General features: G+C 50.6%; 1 protein-coding gene across 5 annotated transcripts; it reads left to right on the forward strand.

Moving 5' to 3' along the window:
- The first annotated feature begins 71 nt into the window (after positions 1 to 71).
- BTBD2 (BTB domain containing 2) lies at positions 72 to 20947 on the forward strand. 5 transcript variants are annotated; one of them, XR_013958424.1, is made up of 10 exons: positions 72 to 686; positions 5922 to 6041; positions 9356 to 9512; positions 11513 to 11618; positions 12398 to 12595; positions 14720 to 14912; positions 16548 to 16635; positions 17667 to 17813; positions 18494 to 20626; positions 20707 to 20947. XR_013958424.1 is itself a non-coding variant. In XM_080633770.1 (9 exons), exons 1-9 carry the CDS (start codon positions 112 to 114, stop codon positions 18653 to 18655), a joined length of 1746 nt encoding a protein of 581 aa, XP_080489896.1. In that variant the 5' UTR covers positions 72 to 111; the 3' UTR covers positions 18656 to 20947. The 5 variants fall into 5 exon arrangements, 1 of the variants encoding a protein (XP_080489896.1); XR_013958425.1 differs by having other exon boundaries at positions 20732 to 20947; XR_013958426.1 differs by having other exon boundaries at positions 18494 to 19222; positions 20469 to 20947.
- Positions 20948 to 22197: the final 1250 nt, after the last annotated feature.

Here is a 22197-nt window from a genome sequence, read left to right on the forward strand (position 1 = left end):
CCGCCTGCTCCCGCCACCGCCCCACGCCCTCTCCCCGCCCCGCTCCGCCGCCGCCGCTGCTTCCCCCCGCCTTGGCCCGGCCGGCGGCGGCGCCGCGCCGCGCCCCATCCCATGCACCGCTGCTGCCCGGCTCTCTGCATCAGCACCAGCGCCGGCAGCCGCCCCGCCGCCGCCATCGCCATCGCCGCCCCGCTCCCGCCCGCCGCCGCCGTGTCCCGCCCGCCGCTGCTGGTGCTGGTGCTGCTGCAGCGCCGCCCCGCGCCGCCCGCTCCTGCGCCTCCGCCGCACAAGATGGCGGCCGGTGGCAGCGGCGGGGGCCCCGGGGGCCTTTCCTCCTCCTGCCCGCAGCCGCCGCCGCCGCCGCCGGGCAACGGTGCCGCCGCCGCCGCCTGCACCAACGGCGCCCCCGCGTCGCCTCCCGGCCTCACCTACAACCAGTGCGGCGCTTCCAACCCGGCGGCCAGCGGCGGAGGCGCGGGGGGCCCGGCGGCGGCGGGGGCGGCGGGGGCCGGCGGGGGGGCGGGCGGGCCCGGCGGGGCGCTGCAGCGGGAGCCGGTCTATAACTGGCAGGCGACGAAGCCGACGGTGCAGGAGCGCTTCGCTTTCCTCTTCAACAACGAGGTGCTCAGCGACGTGCACTTCCTAGTGGGGAAGGGCCGCGGCTCGCAGCGCATCCCGGCGCACAGGTGGGCCGCGGAGGGGACCCGCGGGCGGGGACCGGTGCGGGCCGCGGGGGGGTCCAGGGTCTGTGGCGGCCTGGGCAGGCTGTGGGGTGGCGCGTAGGCCCTGCGGGGGCCTGCGAGATGGTCGGGGGTCCTGGGCCCGGGGGCAGGCCGTGGGCTGGGTGCGGGGTGCTGGCGCGGTGCTGTAGGAGGGTGCTGGGTTCGGGCTGATCGGCTCCGTTGGAGAAGGGGATCGGGGAACTCCACCCGCGTTTTATCCACCGAGCGCCGGGGGATGCGGCTTCAGCGAGGCCCAGCTCCCCTCGCACGCCACGGCGGGATGGAGGGAGCTGGGCTGCTGCGAGTCCGGGCCTGAGACCGCCCTGGTTTGCTCCCGCACATGCCGGGAGGTGTCTGTGCCCCGCGGCCTGGTCACCTCCCCGTGGTCAGTCACCATCACCTCCAATCTCTGCCAGCCCGCGGGTCATGGCGGTGTGCATCCGCACGGTTACCAGCCCAGCTGATGGGTCTGGCTTTGGGCTGGGAGCGTTTTCCATGGAGGGCTGGTGCGAGGGGGGAAAGCGCAGCGGGAGAACCCCAAATGACGGGAACTCGCTTGGAAGCAACCCTTGGTTTGGTGGGTAGTGGAGGAGAGGACGAATAGTCTCCAAGACGGCGTGATTTCTGCTGACGGGAATAGGGATCATTGAGAGTGCTGGGGGTGGAAAGGAAAGCAATCATTTGAGAAACCAAATTTCTGCCACAGCGTTTGCTTTTAAAAATAACCTGTATTGAGTCTTTTTTCTCTGTATCTTGGGGCGTTAATCCTCTACTGTAAACCAGACACCACGATTCTGGAAGAGCTCTATTGAGAATGACATCTGGGAGTGAGGGAACCAGTCGAGCTTGACGTCGAAGGCTGAGCTGCCATTTAAGAGTTCGCAGCCCTGAGCTGCGCGCTGCTTGAGAAGCTGGGATTGCTTCCACCCGGATAATGCAAAGCCCATGTGGCCTGTGGATGCTTGGCTGCTTCTCGGGACAGCTTTGGTGAATTGGTGCATGCCATTCACACGCCACAGCTCCGGGAAGTGCCTCCCGGGCTGCTCGGCCGTGCCAACAGTGAATGCCAGAGCCTTGTGCTCAAAGCCAGGACCTGCTGTAACTGGGGGCAGGCTTGTTGGTGTGCTTAGAACTGGTGCTTGGCAAAGGGAGCCTTGCTCCAAACTGCTTTGGACTATTGCTTTTCTCCTAAGTGCCTGTGTTCCTGGAAGCTTCCCCTTCAGATTTCCCTTTTTCTCTTGCTTTCCGATCAAAACTCTTGTTTTAGGCTGCTCTGAGTGCTTTAGGGTGTCAGTTCTGCTTTATAACTTGAAGCCTATTTAGTGTTTGGGTAAGCTTGCTCCTGTGTTGAGAACTAAGCTTGGTGGAGGCGCGGAGGGGCAATGTTCAGCCCAGAAATAAATGGAAAATAAATGAAGCTTTTTTGGGGGGGAAAAAGGGGGGGGGGGGGGCAGCAAGAAGAAAAGGCCCAAAGCGAAATGCTGCTTAATTGCTTTGAAATCCATCTGTGCTCTAGGTGGTGAAGATAGGTGCCGTGTCATCCCACTTAACAGATTATATAGGCTTTAGTAAAACTTGCCTAATTGGTATTACGGTTGGGATACCCCAATGATTCATGAAGTACAGTGGTTATTTCAGAAACAGAGAGCTTAAAATAAACCCACCCAGACCCCTTCTGTGCTCAGCTCTCCCGCAGCAACCTGACAGCACAAGGTATTTTGCTCTGGAATTGGTTGGATGGGGCTTGAAGCAGCCTGGTGTAGTGGAAGGTGTCCTTGTCCATGGCAGGGGGTTGGAACTGGATGAGCTTTAAGGTCCCTTCACCCCAAACCAGGTTTCTGAGTGTGACAGAGCTGTAGGTTCAGGTGGGTTTCGAAGAGAGTGCCAAGTTCAGCAGTTCACCTGGTGTCTCTAGTCCTTGTACTAGAAGCAGCACTGGATAACTCACACAGCAATGAAGAGCACTCATTCTGTGTGTGAAAAGCCCTGTTTGTAGATAAATGGGGTAAGTGGTTGTGCTGGGTTCAACTGAAGGTTCATCTATCCAAGCATCGGTCCTGTGAAGCATCTGAAGCCCTGAGATCCAGTGTTTTCCACCTTCAGGAGGCTCCAGACCCTGTGGAAGTTGCTTGCCTCCCCTGAAGAAAACTCAGTCTCTGGGCCTTGAGTTTGTTTCTTCTTGCTGCTGAGTCAGCCATAGAGATGGAACAGCCTTACGGTCTCTCTTTAAGGTCAAGGCTGGACTGAGCAGGCTGCTTCAGTGCAAACATGGCCAAGGTCAATGTGTGGATTAGGCTAAACATGAGGGAAGTTTGGGGTTTGTTTCATCTTTTTTCCAGATTTGCTTCATTGAGAACGTGAAAGATTAGAAACATCTGAACCTCGTCAACCAGGAGCTGCATGGGTGTGATGGGTGTGAAACATGGCCCAGAAGGGAACAGGGGAAGTGTGTGGTGATGCATCCCTGTGTATACTCCAGCCTGGGACATCTGTAGCTTGGGCATGGTCTGAATAGGTTTTTGACTGCTTGTTTCCAGGGGTCTCTTCTGAGCTCATCCTCTCTTTTCTTGGCTGTGTACTGCTCGGCAGCACCTCCAGTGTTGTGTGCTGAGGTGTCCCACTGCACAGCTCCTCCGGCTGCATGTGATGGGCTTCTCCTGGGGGTTTTGAACCTGCCTCCTCCTCGTTTCACCTGGTGTCTCTTAAGTCCTTGTGCTGGAAGGATGCAGTGAGCAAACGATCCTCATTGATGAGTTTCTCATCACCTGTGGTTTCACCAAGCTCCAGCACATCACGTGTTGCTCTATTTGCTAGCTCTTCTGGAACAGATATTTTAAGGTTTCTCCACAACGGAGCAGATGGAGAAGGAAGGTGACACGTAGCAGTGGATAGTTATGGTTCTGGAGTGGTTTATTTTATCATTAGTATATCTTAGTGCCTAGAAAGGGAGCAGGACTGTTTGGTATACAGATAAACTGAGTGACAGATGGAGGTGCCAAGGTGAACAAGGAAGCAGTGAAAACTGGTGAGTTGGAAGCTATAAGTAGCAGAATAAAAGGCATTTTGTTGCCGACCTTCGAAAGCCTTTGGGGTCAACTTTGGATCCTCATGAAGACAAATCAAATTATTAACCTCATGGAAGTTTCTGTGACTCTTCTAGCTGAAAATGTTGATTTTTGAAAGATTTAAGAAGACGCCATGAAGAGAGAGGGGTTTTCTTGCATTGTGTTCCCTTAATGTTTTAAGAGAATTTCAAATTTGGAGCCCTGTGCATCTCTCTGGCACCTACTGGGATCCCTTTAGGGCTCAGCAGTTGAAACCAAGTCAGACTGACTTGTCCTCGAGTGAAATGGAAGCAAAAACTGGAGAGGTTCTTTTAAATGAATGCCCTTTTCAAACAGCTTCTGCAAGCTGCTCATGGAGGCTGTGCACTGTGCTGGCTGTGAGAAGGGAAAATTCAGAGTGCAATTAATATATGTTAATTTTTAGTAGCAGACAATGCCTGTGATTGTCTCACCACCGTCACCGCTCCTGTAAGAACAAGGATTTTTGTTTCAACTGGCAATTCTAGTATTGTGAAGAAGGTTCTTTTATTTGTTCTGGGCATTTTTCTGCAGAACGCTTTGACAGAAATATGCATGTGTGTGTTTTCTGTAACCGCTGTGGTTTGTCCCTCGCTCTCTTAACCCATCAGAAACAATGCAACCCGGCTTGTCAGCCCGTCTGTCACAGCAAACAGGCCTGGCACGTCCATGGTGCTTTGCTCCATTGTGTTCATGGAAGGCCTCCTCTGGATGGGAGGGGAGTGAAAAGGAAGAAAATGAAGAATTTTGTTGCAAAGGGGGGGGGGAAAGGCTTCTGTATCATTTCCTGCTGCAGCCAAGGCAAACTGAAATTCCCCTGCAGTGATGGGCTTTCCTTGGGGTCCAGTTGGAGGTTTCTGCCTTGTGCCTCTGTCCTGGACAGGTTTTTCCCCTGCAGTTCTTGATGCTTCTCTATTGAAGTCGAATTGCTGCAGTGAGAGCCCCTGAATTTTCCAGCTTCTTCCTTTTAATACTTGGTTGGAGAAGTGGGTTGCAGGAATCGCTTTGGTAGCCTCGTCTCCTCTGCTGGCCCACACTGCTGAGCTGTGACCTTTGTGGCCTGTCGGGAACTTCAAGGAGCTGCTTGATTGCAGACCCTAGAAACAAGGTGGTTTTACTGGGAAGAACTTGCCTCTGCATTTTCAAACAATGGAAGTTCTCCAAATGGCTTTTCTGAGCCATAAGGCAGGTACAGCAGCTTAAATATACACGAGCCTCTCAGCAGCCTGACCTGTGCCTGTGCTGCTCCTAAAATAGGAGTTGGTGTTTATCAGCAAGGGAAATAATCTTGTTTACATGGGAGCATTGGGTTATTATTTTCGGTCTCAGACCTGGTTTGTGGGAATTCTTGCTTCCTATTCCCGTAGGGCTGATAATGCCTCTTGTTAGTTACCACCCAAACGCACAGCAGGGTTGGTGTGCACCTGACGGTGTTACTTTACTTTGTGCCAGGTTTTCTCTGCCTTCTGGGCTCAGCCTGAAGCAGGGTTTGCATGGAAGCAGATAACAGCGTGCCTGGGGAAGGCAGCTCCTGTGCTGGGTGCTGCAGGAGGTGCTGGTGTCCACAGCTCCCAATGCCATTGGCATGGTTTGAGAGCTTGCTCTGCGGTCGCCAAGGATGTCTTCCTTGTCTGGGGAGCAGGGAAAGGGATGGTTAGTGTGTAGTGACAAATTTTCCATCAGTGTTTTCACTATGTAACTGTGGGGAATTGCACCAAGACTTGGGCTCTCTTCACTGGAAGAACTTGGATTCCTTAACTTCATTGTGTTTCTTAGCTTCTCAACCTCATGAATGGGCCTTAGGCTCCTGCAGGGGCCAAGCAGCCACGTGTATTGTGTTCCATGACGCAGAGACTCCCGTCTTTGGGGAGCCATTCCTGTGCTGCATGCAGGGACAGGGCTCAGGATGAAGTTGCAGCTTTGATATTCTTGCAGCAAATGAACAGAAACCCTGACACTCCCTTCTGTTGCAAAACATCTTTGCTTTAACACTAGGAACGATTTGCTTTTCCTGAGGGTGGCCTTAGGGAATAGCAGCCAGCCTGGGATTTTTTGGGGGGGAATTGGATATGATTTAACATCAGGGTTTTTTTGCTTGTCTGTTTTTTGATGATAGGTTTGTGCTGGCTGTGGGCAGCGCAGTCTTCGATGCAATGTTTAATGGTGGAATGGCCACAACTTCTACAGAGATTGAGCTGCCTGACGTGGAGCCTGCTGCCTTCCTCGCTCTGCTGAAGTAAGCGTCTAACATCCGGTATAACTGGGATGAACAGATTTACTATAGAAAAAGGCATTTTTAATGAAAGCAGTGATCTCTTTTGTAGAGTGGTGAGCGTCAAGTTTCCAGATGAAACCCCTCTTTGTTGATCTGCTCTAGGGTGTTTAAATGCTGCCTCTTTTCCTGGGTACTCTAGACTGAGTAGCTACTGCAGACAAATACCTGACCTGCTCCATCGTTTGGCTTAGCAATAGTTAAATGAATATGTCCTCCTGCCCCTGATCTGCAGTATGGAAAGACTAAACTATAAGTATATAATTGTGTAAATATTTAGTTATATATGTAGTTACACCACACAGATGCAGCTGTAGGGAGGTAGGTGTTCTGGTTAGCAACTGGAGTAAGTGCCCATGCTGGCCCTTGTAGTTAAGTTGGTCGTCACCTCTTCAGACATTCTCATAAACTCTCCTTCTTGAATTGGTTTGATGTGATCCAAATGCTATTTGAGAGAAGTGGGGAAAAGTATTCCTCTTACAACTCTTAAGTTACAAATACTTGGAGCTCATTTAGGTTAACGGGCAAATGAGCAAGTTGTAAGAGGTAAGTAAGGGGATGGAATCAGTGTCAGCCGTTCTGTGTGGTATCTCCCCTTTTGTGTGTTTTATTCCTCTTTTGAGGAGCTGGTTTTGAATTTACATCTACAGCCTGTGTTGTAAGTCCTCGTGCTGGGGGCAGGAGGAGGAAGGGGCCATAACATCCTATTCACCGATTTCTTTAAGCTCTGCTGGTGCTCTATAACATCCCACAGCGATCCTGAATGTGTGCTGAAAAGTCATTGTCCCCTCTCTATAGGATTTCTGTAACCTACTTCCAGGGGTTTCCAATCCTGTGTGCTCTTGACATGTTCCCCGCTCGCTTCCTCTTGGGAGCACTGACTATATATAGCTTTGGCACGCTTTTTGCTTTACCTTCAGAAAGTGCTTTGGTCATGACTGTGCTGGCTTAGAAAACGTAAAAATTGATCTTCCCTAGAATGAAAAGCCAGAAATAATAGGGAGCCCCCTCCCCTTCGGCTCATTTTAAACCAGACACCAGCACTTGGGGAATCCCTGTAATTGGTATCTGACTCTCTACCAGCCAGGTAGGTCTCTGGAGTGCAGAGTTAGCATCTAGCTTTAAAACTTAGTTACGCTAAAATATTGAATGAATTTGAGGCAAAGTCATGGTGTTTCCCTGCCAGTGCCGAGTTTTCAGCACTTGGATAAGCAGTGTGATCTTGGAAGAGATCTGTTTTACATAGTGAAGCACCTGAGAAGATGAAAATGGTGAATTTGGGTGGATTTCAACAGAAATGTTTCTGTTTTGTACAGGAGAAGGTGCGTGTGGACTATCACAGTGCCTCTAAAGCTTGCAGTCATGCAAGTAGTCACGCTGCAGTAGCTGTGCACATGGTCCTGTGATATACTGGATGCTTCAGTCTGGAATCAAGCTGTCACTTTTAAAATGCTCAAAGCTTAAATGTGCCAAAGGAAGTTTGGGTGCTGCGTTCCAGTAGGAAGCATACCAAGTACATGGTATGAACTTTCCCAGAGTAAAAACAGTCCCACCGATCTGAAATGGCAGCTGAGCCTTACATATGTCTCTGGACTTGGTCCAAGCCATGGCCTAGTGCTGTAGGATTAGGAGCTCATCAAGGGACAAAGTGCCCATCCTGAATGGTCAGCAGAAGGTCCCTTCTGGGCCCTAGATTGTCATTGTGTTGGTGGGCTTTAACAGGTCTGCTGAAATCGTGCAGGAGATACTTTTTTTGTTGTTCTTATTTTCATAACCCAAAGAATAGTTTTGATTCCCTGGGGTTATAATCTACATCTTCTTTTAAATTGATACTACATTTTTCCGCAGTTTGAGCCTCTCCTGTTATCCCTCAGGACACGCTGCTTGGACTGTTGTAAAAATCAGTGCTAACATAGTCACTGCAGTAAATAGAACTGGTTGTTTTACAGCAACTGTGTCCTTTTAGTCTTGTAATAAACAGGATTACTTGGTGAAAATAGGACTGGTGAAAGGGATGTGTGCAGAATACATTCACGAGCCTGTGGCTTGATGCTGTTATTAACAGATGCTCTAGAGCAGCACAAAAGCTGCTTTCAGCAGCAATGAGAGCGCTTCCCTGCCTCTGCATCCCCCTGCTTATGCTTCCCTGAATTACATCCTGGCCCTCTTTAGCTAGAAGACCAGGAGCTCCACTGCGGCTCTGCAGCAAGTCCCTCCAGACAGGGACACTGCCTGGCATCCACCTGGAAGAAGGCCTGAAGCCTTCAGGAACAGCAGCTGCACAACGTGTTGCTGTGTCCCCTACAGAGGGACCTAGGAGGAGAAATGGCAGGAATTTCCAGAATACCCCGTGGAATAGGAATGCCAAGCATAGCTAACACACTCTGTGCTTCCTGCCTTTCAGATCCTGATTGGCAAATGCTTGACTGGTTAGAGGAAAAACAGTAAACAAAAACTCTGCATGGGATTGGGACTGACATCAAGTGTGTAACTGCTTTTACTGAACTCAGCCTGTCAGGTCCTGTTGTCTCTCATCAGCATGCTTGGGTATGAGGAGACTTGCTCAGGCTTCCTATGAAGACCTTTGTTTTTCCATGCAGTGTGAATGTACTTCCTTGTTTTGGCCTAACGGTGAAGGCCGTTGCTTTGCTTGCAGCGTGGCAGTCCTTGTGGTTGCATTGCAATTAACTCTTGCTTTGTGCTGAAGTTAGATGACGTGCTGTACGTGAACATCTGGATAATGAAATGGAGCGGTTCACTCTAAAGTGAGGAGATGAGAAAGTGGGGCATGGGGAAAACACCTCATCGGCAGTGAACGTTTGAGTGCTTTTGATCACTGTTGAATTAGTGTGTAAACCAGCTTGTCTCCTGCAGCAGGCAGGTTTGAATTTTTGTCCTGTTTAGTCTAAATGAACAGCCAAACACATTAATTTTAAGGGGGATGCTTGGCCAGAGGCTGTTCTGGCCTAGCCTGAGTGGCAGCCTAAGCAGCTCGCTGGCTGTGGGATGCCGACCAGTTCAAGATGCTTCAGCAGATACCCCAGCTGTTCATTCATTGAAAGTTACACTGGAAAGAGTGTTTCTTTAAAACAGAAAGCTTCTCCTTGGTAAAGCAGAGTCAGTGGAAAGGCTGTGAGAACACATCCATCTCTCAAGCGCAGGAAACGGGGTCAGGATGATGGGCAGAAGCACAAACATGCGGTCTATGAATTGCAAGGTGTTTTTACCCTGCTATCTTCTTGGCTTCACCAGAGCAATGTTTGTTTGAATGTTTTCAGATTTCTTTATTCAGACGAAGTTCAGATTGGACCAGAGACTGTTATGACAACGCTTTACACAGCTAAAAAATATGCAGTTCCAGCCCTTGAAGCTCATTGTGTGGAGTTCCTTAAAAAAAACCTCCGAGCAGACAACGCATTCATGCTGTTAACACAGGTGAGTGGTGAGTCCCTCAAGCAAGGTCCATCCCAATAAGAGAACAGAGCTTTTGTAAGTGTTAACGGAGATGAGAATTCAAAATGGAGCAGTTCTGTGTCATTCTGAATTCTTCCTTACAGGATTTCAGTGCTGATGAGCAGGTTCTTACAAAGAACAATAAAATACAGCAAATGCTGCTGCTGTTTCAGATCTGCTTTGTGTTTTGGTGTGACGGGCAATTCCTTCCAGAGTGTGAGCTGGGGGAGAAATGAACAGGGTGGAAAACTTTCGTCTGCCAAGAAGAAAAGTGGAATGAGAGGATTTTCATGTGCTCAAATTCAGGACTGGTGTAATAAGCTTTCTCTGTGCAGAGCTTGCTGCATCTAGCTGGTCAGACAGTCTTAAAGGGCTTTTTTGCAATAGTTTCCTTGAAATGGGGGTGAAAAATGAACTTCATGAGCGCTTCAGGTTATTTTCTTAGGAGAGGAACAAAGTGATTTCTTCCTCAGCCTGTTCCAGCTCACCCTTCTGCCATACTGAAGGCATGCAGACCTGGAGATTGAGTGCAGCTGTGTTTTTTGACTCTATGAGGCCAGTTGCACATCCTTGTCTGTGATGATCCAGTCTGTGAGTGCAGGACTCCTCCATCTTCTATTTGACTTCTTTAAGCAGCAAAGTACATGCCAGTGTTTATTACTTCTTATTTTGGAGAAGATCAGACTTTGCATGCAGGTTGATTACATTAGCATCACTACCCTGCCCATTTCCAAACCCCTCTTTTCTATCTGATCACTGCCACCCTCTCTGCTGGCAGCTGATGACATACCACAGTGCTGTCACCGGTGTGTTGCGGTGCTTTAGCATTGCCAGGGACACCCTGTTCTGGGTGGTGTAGGAACGAGAAGCAAATTGGCACTGTGTGTGTGAGGTTCATTCCTTTAGGAAATAGGGACTAGCTCGGGGGATCTGCCAGCTCAGGAAAGCTGCCCTCATTTCTGATGTTAAACCTTGCAGAGGAGTTTTCACAGCTGCCCTGACTTGGGAACCAGGGCAATCGGGTGGTCTGCCTCTGAAGGGTTGTCTTGCCTAGCCCAGCATACGTGTCTGCTGGCTTTTATCCTCTTTGTCAGCAACAGTGCAAGCATCTTTCAGGCTCTGACTGTAGTTACTGTGTCAGTGGCAGTGTCTCACGGAAGTTGAAGCAGTGGTGGCCTGAAGCAGTCGCTGCTGAGCTCTTCACTTGTTCACTGCGATTAGGCTGGGATTTTATTTAAGTATTAGGATCAAGTCCTCAAAGTAGTTCCACGTTACATTGCACCATGTCTTGGCAGTCCAGGAGGATATGAAGTGGTAGTGAAATTGTTACGTGACTGCACTTTAGTTGGGTAGAGAGATTCTGAGCAACTCTCCAAGCTGTGTGCAGGCTTTGTTTGGAATAGTAACCTATTCTGGGGGGAGTTCTTTAAGGTAACCAGATTAGAGTAGCTGTTTCTGTGCAAAACATGCAGATACACAGAGCAGGCTGAGTACCCCATGGGGTTCTGCACATCTCCCTTGGATACAAACAATGTGCCTGTTAATACATGAGATCAGTGTGACCATGTTCTTACAGAATAAGCTGTCTCTGCATATTCCTAGAGGGAGCATGCGTGGAGTCCCTGGGCAAAGCTTTCTTCTAAATATAAAAAATGATGTAGTAAGAACTACCCATGCTCAGCTGCCATGGTCAGTATGGTGCTAGAAAGCACTTTAGCTGCCTTAAGTGCTGTGATGTTAGAAGAAAGATGTGCCTGAAGACCTGCACAGCTAAACCAGAACTGATGCCAAACGCAGCTTTATCTGGTGTTTGCCTTGTCATGTTTAACTGCTTGTGAAAGACAGCTGCAGGCCAGTGAATTCCTGATGCACTCAGGCATGGTATTGCTAATGAAGACAGGCTCTGGGAGAGAAGGGGGGGTCCTTACTTCGTGTAAACTTTAAAGTACCTTTTATGTTAACTTCTGCTTCTTCATTACTAGGCAAGACTCTTTGATGAGCCTCAGCTGGCCAGCCTTTGCCTGGAGAACATAGACAAGAACACATCGGATGCCATCAATGCGGAGGGGTTTACAGACATTGATCTGGGTAAGCTTTTCTCCCTCCTCCCTTGACGTGCTTTCCTCTCAAGTTATTACAGGTTAATACTTGGCGCTTCTCTCCTGTGGCTTTGCTCTTCTGGAGCAATCTGTTGAACGAACAGTCTCTGGCACGAAGTGGCTCAAGACAAGGTGTTTGCAAAAGAGCATGCTGGCTTGCAGAAATATCCTGGGATCTGCTTACTTTGGTGCAACTTGAGTTTCTGGGCATGATACAAAGCCCATTTCCTCTGTTGATGTTGGCAGGTTTCGGGTGGGTGTAACTCACCTTCTTTCGTGGGGTTGGCATTGCTCCCTGAGTCAGGTTTTGGAGCTAAAAAGGTGTTGAGTTTTTGGAAGCAAGAACTGGCTGTTTTAATGATCAGATGCAATTTCCAGACTTGCTGGGCACACTTAATAAACATTAAAATGTAGACTTTAACCTTCTTTAATGAGATGGACTGTGGAGGTAAGGCACGGGTAACCTTCTGGCTTTCATGCTGCTCGCTTCATCCAGATTTGATGTCAAGTAAGTTGCAGTTCATTCTACTGCACTTCCATTAATACGCCAATTAAATGAGCACTGTTTGCTGCTCCAGTGAGTTACTTGCTTATGGAATATGCAGATAAATCTTCCTCAGAGGCTGCAGGCAGCACTTCTGGGAGATGCTGGTTTTTCAGTTGCTTCTCTTCTACTTACCTTGGTTGTACATAGGATAGTTGTGGCTAGGTAAAATGGGGTGATTTGGGATAGTGCCTGAAGTTGTCGCTGTCTGTCCTGCCTTGCAGACACCCTGGTTGCGGTGCTGGAGAGGGATACCCTGGGGATCCGGGAGGTTCGTTTGTTTAATGCAGTGGTTCGCTGGTCGGAGGCTGAGTGTCAACGGCAGCAGCTTCAGGTGATTCCAGAGAACAAGCGGAAAGTTCTGGGCAAAGCACTTTCTCTTATCCGCTTCCCACTGATGACTATTGAGGAGTTTGCAGCAGGTAACTGAACAAAAGTGTTTCTGGCAACCCTGGTCTTTGCTTTCTGTGAGCTACAGAGTCAGATAGATGACAGTGGATTTTCTCTGTGTGTCCTGAAATAATTTGAGGTTATCCCCGTTCCCACTGATCCACAAAATCACCTGTGTAAATGCTGTTTGCATTCATGCTCATTTACCCTTCTTTTAAAGACTGTGGTGTTCCATCAGCGAGGAGCAAGTCGGATCATAGCTGGCTTTGTATTCACTGTATGTTTAGATGGTTACTTTCTCATTCATCCCAGAGCAAAGATCTAAATGTGTTCAGGTGCTTTCCCTTGTAACCGTTCCAAGCATTTAAACTACACAAAGCTAATGGAGTCGCAAATAGTTGGTGTTGGTTATAGCATGCTCCCAAAGAGAAATGAGGCTGTTTCTCCCCATCCTCTGTCTGCTGCCACCTGTAGTCCAAGGGTGGTTGACCTTGTCTTGCTGCTGCTGTTCAGAAAAGAGTCCCATAACAGAAAAAACTTCCAGAATGTTCTCTGAGCCGAAGGACTGGTGTTCTTTAGTCTGTTAGCAGCTTGCTCCAAGCCCCTGTGTCCAACCTGGCCTTGAACACTGCCAGGGATGGGGCAGCCACAGCTTCTCTGGGCACCCTGGGCCAGCGCCTCAGCACCCTCACAGGGAAGAGCTTCTGCCTAAGAGCTCAGCTCAGTCTCCCCTGTCTTACTGGGAGGAACCTGTTAATTTTGGCATATTTGGGTTGAAGTCTTTGAGCTGGGAATGTCCATACCGCTCCCCATGCTGTCGGTTCAGCTTGGATCTTTGGTTAGTCCTCTTGCCTTGAGGACGTTTTCTCGGCTTTAACCTAAAAAGATGAGCAAAAGAAACGCCAAACCTGCGAGGCTGCGCTGTCAGCTCTTCCTTAAACAAGGGACTACCTTGGAATTGCTTCAGCTTTGTCCTTTTTCTGAGTGACTCTGAAAAAAGGAAGGATTTTTCCAGGCAGTGGTTTCACCAGTTCATTGTGTGGCCTGGAACTGAACACAGAGTTTTGCATGAAGATGTTTTAACTGGCAGATCTGTCACTGCCTTCCCTCAGAGCAAGTAATTTGAACCATTTGAGGATTGAATGACAGCAGCAGGATGAGTTTAGACATGATCAGTGAGGGCTCATTTTTGCTGAGCAAAGGATCCATAAGCTCATTTATCTGTTAACAGTCGACTTCTTTAAATCCTTTCATCTCTACCTATTGCAGCCTTGGGCCACATTATGTCTGCATAACATGTGCTGAAAGTTTTGGACCAACCAGTAGCCAGGCATTGGCTTCCCACATTAAAGAGCACTTAATGCTATTGTGTCTCCAGTATGCAGTAGTTTCTGTTAAAAGCCTCTTGCAAATAAGAGGTGCAGAGCAGCTTTTAACTCTTCTGCTGAAGGCTGATTTTTAGCTGGTTCCACTTTAGAAAGTCTTTGAAGTAGTTTCCGAAGCTTGAATTTAGCATCACTTTGGAAAAAACCATCTGGTTCCTGGAAAAAAGATGAGAACACTTTTCAGTTCTTGCTGAAGTCACTAGCATTTTTCCCTAGATTCTACAATAAGGACATCAGAAAACCTAAACCAACACAAAGCAGGGTTTAAATGCCCAAGGGAAGGAGGGAGTCGGAGCAGGGTGTGAGCTGAACCACCTTTATCTTGACTGAAAAACACTTGATGGTGACGTTCCCTCCCACTTCCCCTTGTGGGCTTTCATGATGTCTGATCAGTAATGTTATAAAATACCAGCGTAGATGTATGAAAATCCCTGTCTCACCAACGCTACCATCTCCTGAGGGAGTGGGGGAAGGATTAGCTGCCTGGTTTAGGTTTTTACATCAGTCCTGTTAGTCAAATGCATTTCAGCTCTGCAGAGCTGTGCGATGAATCTGTGTCGTGAACGTGCCCCATGCAGAGACTCTGCAGCCCATAAAACTCAGCAGCACTTTTCTGTCTGGGGTTGAACTTCCTGGCACACCAGTGAGATCCTGTGTGTGATGCTAGCATGACCCACTCTTAACTGCAAGTCACGTTTGCCTCTCCATGTAAATCCCCAAAGGCTCCCTTCTGGTTCCTGACGGTGTCACTGCTTCCATGCTCCTTTGCAGGGCCTGCCCAGTCGGGAATCCTCACGGACCGGGAAGTGGTGAGCCTCTTCCTCCACTTCACAGTGAACCCAAAGCCCCGGGTGGAGTTCATCGACCGGCCGCGCTGCTGCCTGCGGGGGAAGGAGTGCAGCATCAGCCGTTTCCAGCAGGTGGAGAGCCGCTGGGGGTACAGTGGGACTAGTGACAGGATAAGGTCAGCTTCTCTGCTCATTCTGCTGCTGATAGATTCGTGTTTACTGAGCTTTGAGCCCACTTTAGCCCTAAAACCCGCAAGGTTACGTGCGAGACCTTGACTTCCACCATATAAACCCTGAAGGGAAAGTGTTGCTGGGCAAAAGCATCGCCTGATGCATTAACCTGCATGTGCAGCTGCAGGCTGCCACTTTGCTTCCGTATTGGCAGAGGTTTCCATAAAATGTGGCAGCACAGGACTCTTGGGGGGTTATTTCTCTCCTTTGCAAGTGGCTTCCTGCAGCTGCATGGGCACATAGTGGTTGGAGTCACCACGCAGCTTGTGGCTTCCTTCTGTGCCCAAGTATGTCAACTAACCAGTGCTCCATCAGGTTGTAAGTGTAAATGTGGCTTGTTGAAGCCCCTTCATCTTGCCTATTTGAGGGAGGGATTAGGGTAAAATGCTTGCTGTGCCTGCTTTTCTGCTAATATCTAGTTTGTTTAGACCTAAGCTTATAAAGAAACAGCAAAGCCCAGTCATGATGACAGAGACGTGGAGGTGTGATGTGGGAAATGGGGGTCTGCAGGCCTTGTGCAGCCAAGTGGTTAGAGCAAGACAGGAGGTAATCAGCCTGGGCTATTTACTGATTCATCTTTGTCTTAGGTAGAAGGGGAACTTGCTTTAATACAGTCTTTAAGATTTATAAGCCTTTTCATCAGTGGTTCTCTTGCACATCGATACGGCTGTTGGTTGGATCTTCTGATCCATTCATCCCTTTATGGGAGGTAGTAATTGGAAGAGCTGCTATCTCCAAACACTTCCTGCTCTCAGATCTAATGCTCAGAGACCTTTTGGAGCTTGTACTTGACTCTTAATTTCAACTGCTGTTAGCACCAGGGTCAGTCTTCAGCAAGGCTTGTGTGTGTGTCAGCACTGAATAGCTCATGGGGGTTGCAGACCAGTGGCTTCCAGCCTGCTGCAGTTTGGTCTTGAAACATGCAGGACTCAAAGAGTTGGTGGATGGGTGAAGAAATCATGTTGGCTGTTTGGCAGGCACTGAGGCTTTCTGCTACCTGAGAAGATGGAGCTGTAGTGGGGCACTGGGGTGAATATCCTTCCCTTTGCTCCCTTAGGCAGAAGGGATTCCTGTTCTCAGGAGCTATTGAATCTTATTTTCTACTCTTTAATCCTGAGTGCAGCTATATGCAGCAAATACTCAGAAGCACATTAACAGTTCTCTTCCAGTGCTCAGCAGTGAAATATCTAATGACACTTCATATGGTCTTTGCTGTTACCTTGATGGAAAGCCTTCTGTTACTGTGAGGGCTCCACACTGCAGGGCACCCTGCCTCTGCCTGCCTGGGGGTTTTGGATGCTGATGTTGAACCACAACCTTGACGTGCTTTCTGAGCCTGGACTGTGGAGTTAGTGATGGGCTTGTGCACCTTTGTGTTTTACATGAGCAAACAAAGTTCCTGCCAGCCCATTAGGGCAGTCAAAAGTGTAAGCTTGGAGGTTGTGGTGTCTGGAAAGGATTTCAGTTATTAGGAAGAGTTGCTCTTTAAACTGTAGCATGTTTGATATTGGTGCGTCATCCTTGTACGAAACCAATACAGGAGTAGCAGTTGGTCTGACTTCCCTGATCTGTTCCTGCAGGTTCTCTGTAAACAAAAGGATATTTGTAGTTGGGTTTGGATTATACGGATCCATACATGGGCCAACGGATTACCAAGTAAATATACAGGTAATTCTCTCTTCTACATTAAAAATACTTGCTGCTGGAGGGACTGATTTACACTTTTCAGTGCATATGCAGCATCTTGAGTTAGAAGGGCATGTCTTTGTTTCCTAGATTGGGTGGCTGGCAGATGGAGTGAGGGCCAGGTGGGGCACTGGCGATAAGAGGGATTATTGCTCTCCATGTTACGCAGCCTTCCCTTGCATGCGTCACTGCAGCATCTCCCCAAGTCCACTTGCTGTCCTTTGAAAATACATCTCTAAGAGCTGTGACACGAGCTCAGAAGAAGCTCTGTGTGTTTTCCCACAGAGGCCAAGCCTGCCCTGCAGGTGCTGCAGCAGAGTTGGGTGCTGCAATAGTCCTTGGGCTGTCTTCTGGTCTGAGCTGTACAGATTGAGTGGAGCAGCTACAATTCAACAAGGGAAGAGAAGAAAGCAATTGCTATGTCTGTGCTGGGCCTGTGCAGTGCTGACAGGCAGCCTTATGTCGTCAGCATCCTGTTTGGGATGATGAGTAGGACTGAGGGAGACTCAGTTGTCCAGAGTCCATTGCGATCTTGTTCAAAGACTGGGGCAGAGCTTATCTTGTGTGCCTTGATCCAGATGTGCGTCCATAACGCCAGTCGGGATCACTGGAGAAGAACCGTCTCCAGGATGGTTTTCCCAGCGCAGCAAGGCTGATGTGCCGACACACTGTGCTTGTTAGTTTTTATTTGATAGTCAGGGTCTCATTCTGGTGCCCCTTGGGCTTTTGGAGGAGCGAAGCAAGTGAAGATCTAAGCACAGAATGTCAGCCTGTAGTCCTCTGACAGGCTTCAGGGTAAGGTGGGATTGTCTTGTGCTGTCTGGGAGCCAAGACCACGGTTGTTTTGTGTGATCACTGAAGACAGACTTAAGTAATGGGTTAGTGCAGTTGTAGTGGGGCTGGTCAAACTGTCGAGCCCCTCAGATTCAGTCCAGTTCAGGGGCAACACGCCTGCACTGGTGCAGGGCAGCATTCAGCTAACTGCAGATTAGAAGTTAACACGTGTCTTACAGATCATCCACACCGACAGCAACACGGTGCTGGGGCAGAATGACACCGGGTTCAGCTGTGATGGATCATCAAACACCTTCCGGGTCATGTTCAAGGAGCCTGTTGAGATTCTACCCAACGTCAACTATACAGCATGTGCTACTCTAAAGGTACCGCACTGGGGTGTGTGGGTTGAAGAGACAAAATGGGAGCAGGTGAGAGCAGGCTCTGTTGTTCAACAGGGTTCTTGCTCTATGATTTTCAAGGCCTAACGTGTAAGCTGTGGCTGCCCCATCCCTGGCAGTGTTCAAGGCCAGGTTGGATGGGAATTGGAGCAAGCTGCTCTAGTGGAAGGCGTCCCTGCCCTTAGCAGGGGTTGGAGCTGGATGAGCTTTAAGGTCCTTCCAACACAAACCAGGCTGGGATTCTCAGGCCTGCTCTGTAGCCCTTTGGTGTGTGTCATGGTGTCATGAGCATGTTCCCCACCAGCACTCAGAGGTGGTTTTGAACTTGTCCCACCATGACCAGGCTGTGTTAGTGATGAAGCACTGGGCTTGTTTTTAGGTTACAGACAAGCCGTCAGTGCTGCAGGTCTGTAAGGCAGGGCCTGCCTGCAGTGGCTTTAAGAAGCTGATATTTAACTGTCGAGATCCTGTTCAGTGTAGGGTCACGTTCTGATAGAGATGAGAACTTTGCCCCAAATTCCTGAGGTGCAAGAGCCAGGTTAGAAAAGGGAGGTGCTGAGACCTCCCAGGCTGGGTGCTTTGGGCCTTTTGGCTGTGAGGCCAAACCTCTCGAGGGGTCTTGCGAGCCCTGTCTTGATCTGTTGTGTCTTCCACGACCATCGCAGGGTCCAGATTCCCACTATGGAACCAAAGGACTGCGCAAAGTGATCCATGAATCGCCAACAACGGGAGCCAAGACCTGTTTCACGTTCTGTTACGCGGCTGGGAATAACAACGGCACTTCCGTGGAGGATGGACAAATCCCAGAGATCATCTTCTACACATAGTGCAGCTGCGGAGCGGGCGCTGGACTCCTCTGTTCTCTTCCCCGTGACCTTCCAAACTAAATTCCTGGCTGAGTTTGCCCACACCGATTGGAGCCACACTAGCCAAAGGTCTCAGTAAAACCATTTCAAAGCTCATGTTTTGCCTTGTGCTAGTGATTCTGCTGCTATCACGTACCAGACTAACTGGTACCCCAGTACCATTTGTAGGTGTCCGTGGCTAGTCATTCTTCACTTCCCTGGTTAATCCTATCTAACAACATGCATTTTTTGGACTGTAATGAATGTAGATGCTTTTCCACCGGTCAGAAGCATGGAAACGAGTGGCTCTGGTTGTGGTGGGACTTGCTGTGAGGAGAGAATCCTGCCTAAAGACACGCTCGAGGGCTGGGTGGCCCCGTCCTCATCCCGCCAGCCACTGCACGCAGGAAGTTTTGGGAAGTGGCTTTTTCCCCTGAGGCTTCGCTGTTCCAGCACTACAGGGTCTTGAGGGAGACCTCAAAACTGGAGAGACTGCAGCGTCCTCGTGCTCCTCTCCCTGCTCTGTGACAATCCTTGGCCTTGGGGACGGTGAGTGGAGCTCCTGGCGGAGCAGGGACAAGGCTTGGCCCTGCCCTGGGTGCAGGCTGGGTCCTGGGGGTGCTTCCTCCAAGCACACCTCAGACACCCCAGGCAGGGTTCAGGGTGCCCACAGTAGTTGTTACTGTGCTGAGTCCTTTGCAGGTAGTGCCGGGTTTGTTGGTTGGAGCAGGGGAGCTGCCTGCCCTGCCCCTGTTCCTGTGATTGCTGCTGCTCTCATGCACGTTTCAATGCAGTTTCTCTCTGTTCTGAGCATGGCTAAACCTGCCCTGGGCCACGTTGGATGTGCAGGAGGCAGAGAGGCTCGATGTGCAACTGCCCCTTCCCTGATAACACAGCAGATGGGCAGGGGTTTATGAAGCAGTTAGGAAAACAGTAAGGATTTTCTCTTTGCCTGTGTGTGCTTGCGCAGCCCAACGGCCTGGACAGGCACAGGAGGAGGATGGGGGAGTTACAGACGTTGCCTGGCTTTGGGCCCCAGAGCTTGGTCATCTTGAAGATGCCCCTTCTGAGCTGCTGTGGGCCGGGTGCTTTTCCCCCCCCAGCAGGTACGACTGTGGCTGAGCAGGGACGGGCTGGGAAGGAAGGGGGGGACTTGTCCTTGCCCAGCCTCATGGGCAGTGCCCACTGATGAGGACCACGAGGCTGTTCCCTCCGCTGCAGAGGAAACCATCATTGAAGCCTTGCTTCGCAGCACGGCCGGAGCGTTCCCAAGTCCATGTGGGACTTGCTGCAGGGCTGGTGCTGCCTTAGAGCTCTTCACAAGCCTCCCCCTTGGTTCCAGGCAGGCGCTGGAACTCAGCGGGCAGCAGTTACCCCTGCATCGAGCTGCTCGAAGCTGAAACCTCGTGGTCCTTTGCTGGTGGGGACAGCTCGGTGCCTGCTTGCTCTCTGGGGCTGTGTCACCTCCTCCTGCTCCCTGTGGTCTGTGGCTGCCGGGTATCTCCAGCAGCAGCACTGCCAGGAACACCCTCACCAGTAGCTCGTAGAGATGTCCATAGTGCGTTACGTTCCCTAGGAAGGCGTCGTGAGATGTGTCTGTTGTCGGCCTGCTCCAGGGTTTAGGATGGTTTTGATATGGCCAGTACTTAGAAGAAAACCGGATGGGTCCATGGCTTTGTGATTGAACCTGACTCTCTGCAATGCAAACTTCGTGAGATGGATTCATGGTCCGGGCACGCTCCTTGTCGAGAGGGAGGTGTCCGTTGGGATGCTGACCCCTGCTCCTTTTCCCAAGGGTGATGGGAACTTCACTGCTGGCACCCGAGAGCTGCGTCAGGGCCTTTTGCACAGACGTGGCAATAGTGGGAACCGTTGGAATGTGGCGGCCTTGCTCTTCCCGGGAACAGCTGCAGGTTCTCTTCCCAAATCCAGCCTCCTGCCATCACCCATGAGGTAGGTCTGGTGGCTTGAGGCGGGGAGGAGGCAAACTGAACGACACCCGAGCAGCTTCTGTTCTTACGGCTTTTACGCAGCTCAATGCAATCCTGGCTTCTGTAGATAGGTGAATGTAATCCCGTGTTGGACATGCCTGTGCCCAGAAGTACGAGACATCCTGTTGTACCACGTCACCTTCCGAGCGGAGCCGGGCCTGTCCCCGCTCCGGTGCTGTATTGATGAATGTATCGACGCTCTCGTTCCGTGTTCACACTCTGCTTTTGGCCAGCTTTGTGATTTGTAAATAGGAAATCAATAAAGACATTCAGGTTGTCTTTACAGGAGCGTTTGTTGTTATGAATTCAAGGGAGCTGATGGGGCATCAATGGAAAGGTGGAGGGGGGAACCACGTCCTTCATCCCCCACCAAGGGCATGGGGTCCTCGGCTTCCCCTCTGTGTTGGAGCTGCCCTGTGCATGCTCTCCTATGGGAAGCATCAAGCGGTCTGGGCTGGAGGCTTTGTTGGGAGCACCCGAGTGCTGGGGACAGTGGGACCTCGGCCTGGCCCCTCTGGGTGCATTGGTGCTGTGCTTGAGGAAGCTGGAACTGCCCACCCTGTGCCCCCCACCAGCTTCCCGGCTTTGACATGGGAACATCCACCGGGAGCCATGGGGCGAGCCGGGTTGGGCAGGGAGATGCTGGAGCCCCGGTCTCCCCCCAGCACATGAGAAGGAAACGAGGGGATGCATTTGGACCCTGTGCTGTTCTGCAGCAGGGCTGGGAGCTGGAGCCAGCCGTGGAGGGGCTGAGGAACCCGCTGCTGGTCCAGCCCCCATGGGAAGGCGCTGAGCAGTGAAGCGCAGAAGCACAGGGAGGGTTTTAAAAGATTTTTTTTTTTTTATTTGATTTTTTTTAACGGTTTTTATTAAAAAAAAAAAAAAAAAAAAAAAGCCCCTAAATCCTATGGCTTCCAGGAAGCGTCCGAGAACCCGAAAACGCCGTTTCCTGTACACTTTAGTCTTAAAGCAGAACCTACACTCGCGATGGGACGCACACCCTCACGTACAACCGCGGTGCCGGGGGCTCTTCGCGGCAGGGCACTGAGGCCCGGGGCTGCCCCCGCGGCTCCTCCTCGGCTGCTCCGTCAGGATCCGCTTCCGGGGACAATTTAAGGCGATTTTGACAACTTCTCTGTCTGTTTCTTTGCCCCTTTGGGAAGTGAGGCCAAACCCTGCCCATGGCCCAGGGCTGGGGCTGCTCCCCCCCTGCCCTGGCAGAAGCCAAAGCCAGGGTCAATCCCGAATGCAGGAAGAGGGGCCCTCCCCAGGGCGCCCATGTACAGCCAGGACAGGGTGACCCCAACCCCTGACTTGGGACCTCCCCCCAGAGATGCTCAGTTTGGACAAACGTCTTGAAGCAGCCACAGATGGTCCCATCCCCTCCCATTCCTCCCCCCCAGAGCCTCAGCCCCTCTCTTGGGGCAGAACAACAGGGTTTTGGTAAAGAGAAGTGTGCCCTCCCCCCCCCCTCCCCGCAGTGTGCCATGATCAATACACACAACAGCGCACGGGTCCATCATGTGGGGAAGC

This window comes from Psittacula echo, assembly GCF_963264785.1.
Source record: "Psittacula echo genome assembly, chromosome: 24".
Classification (NCBI taxonomy): Eukaryota; Metazoa; Chordata; class Aves; order Psittaciformes; family Psittacidae; genus Psittacula; species Psittacula echo.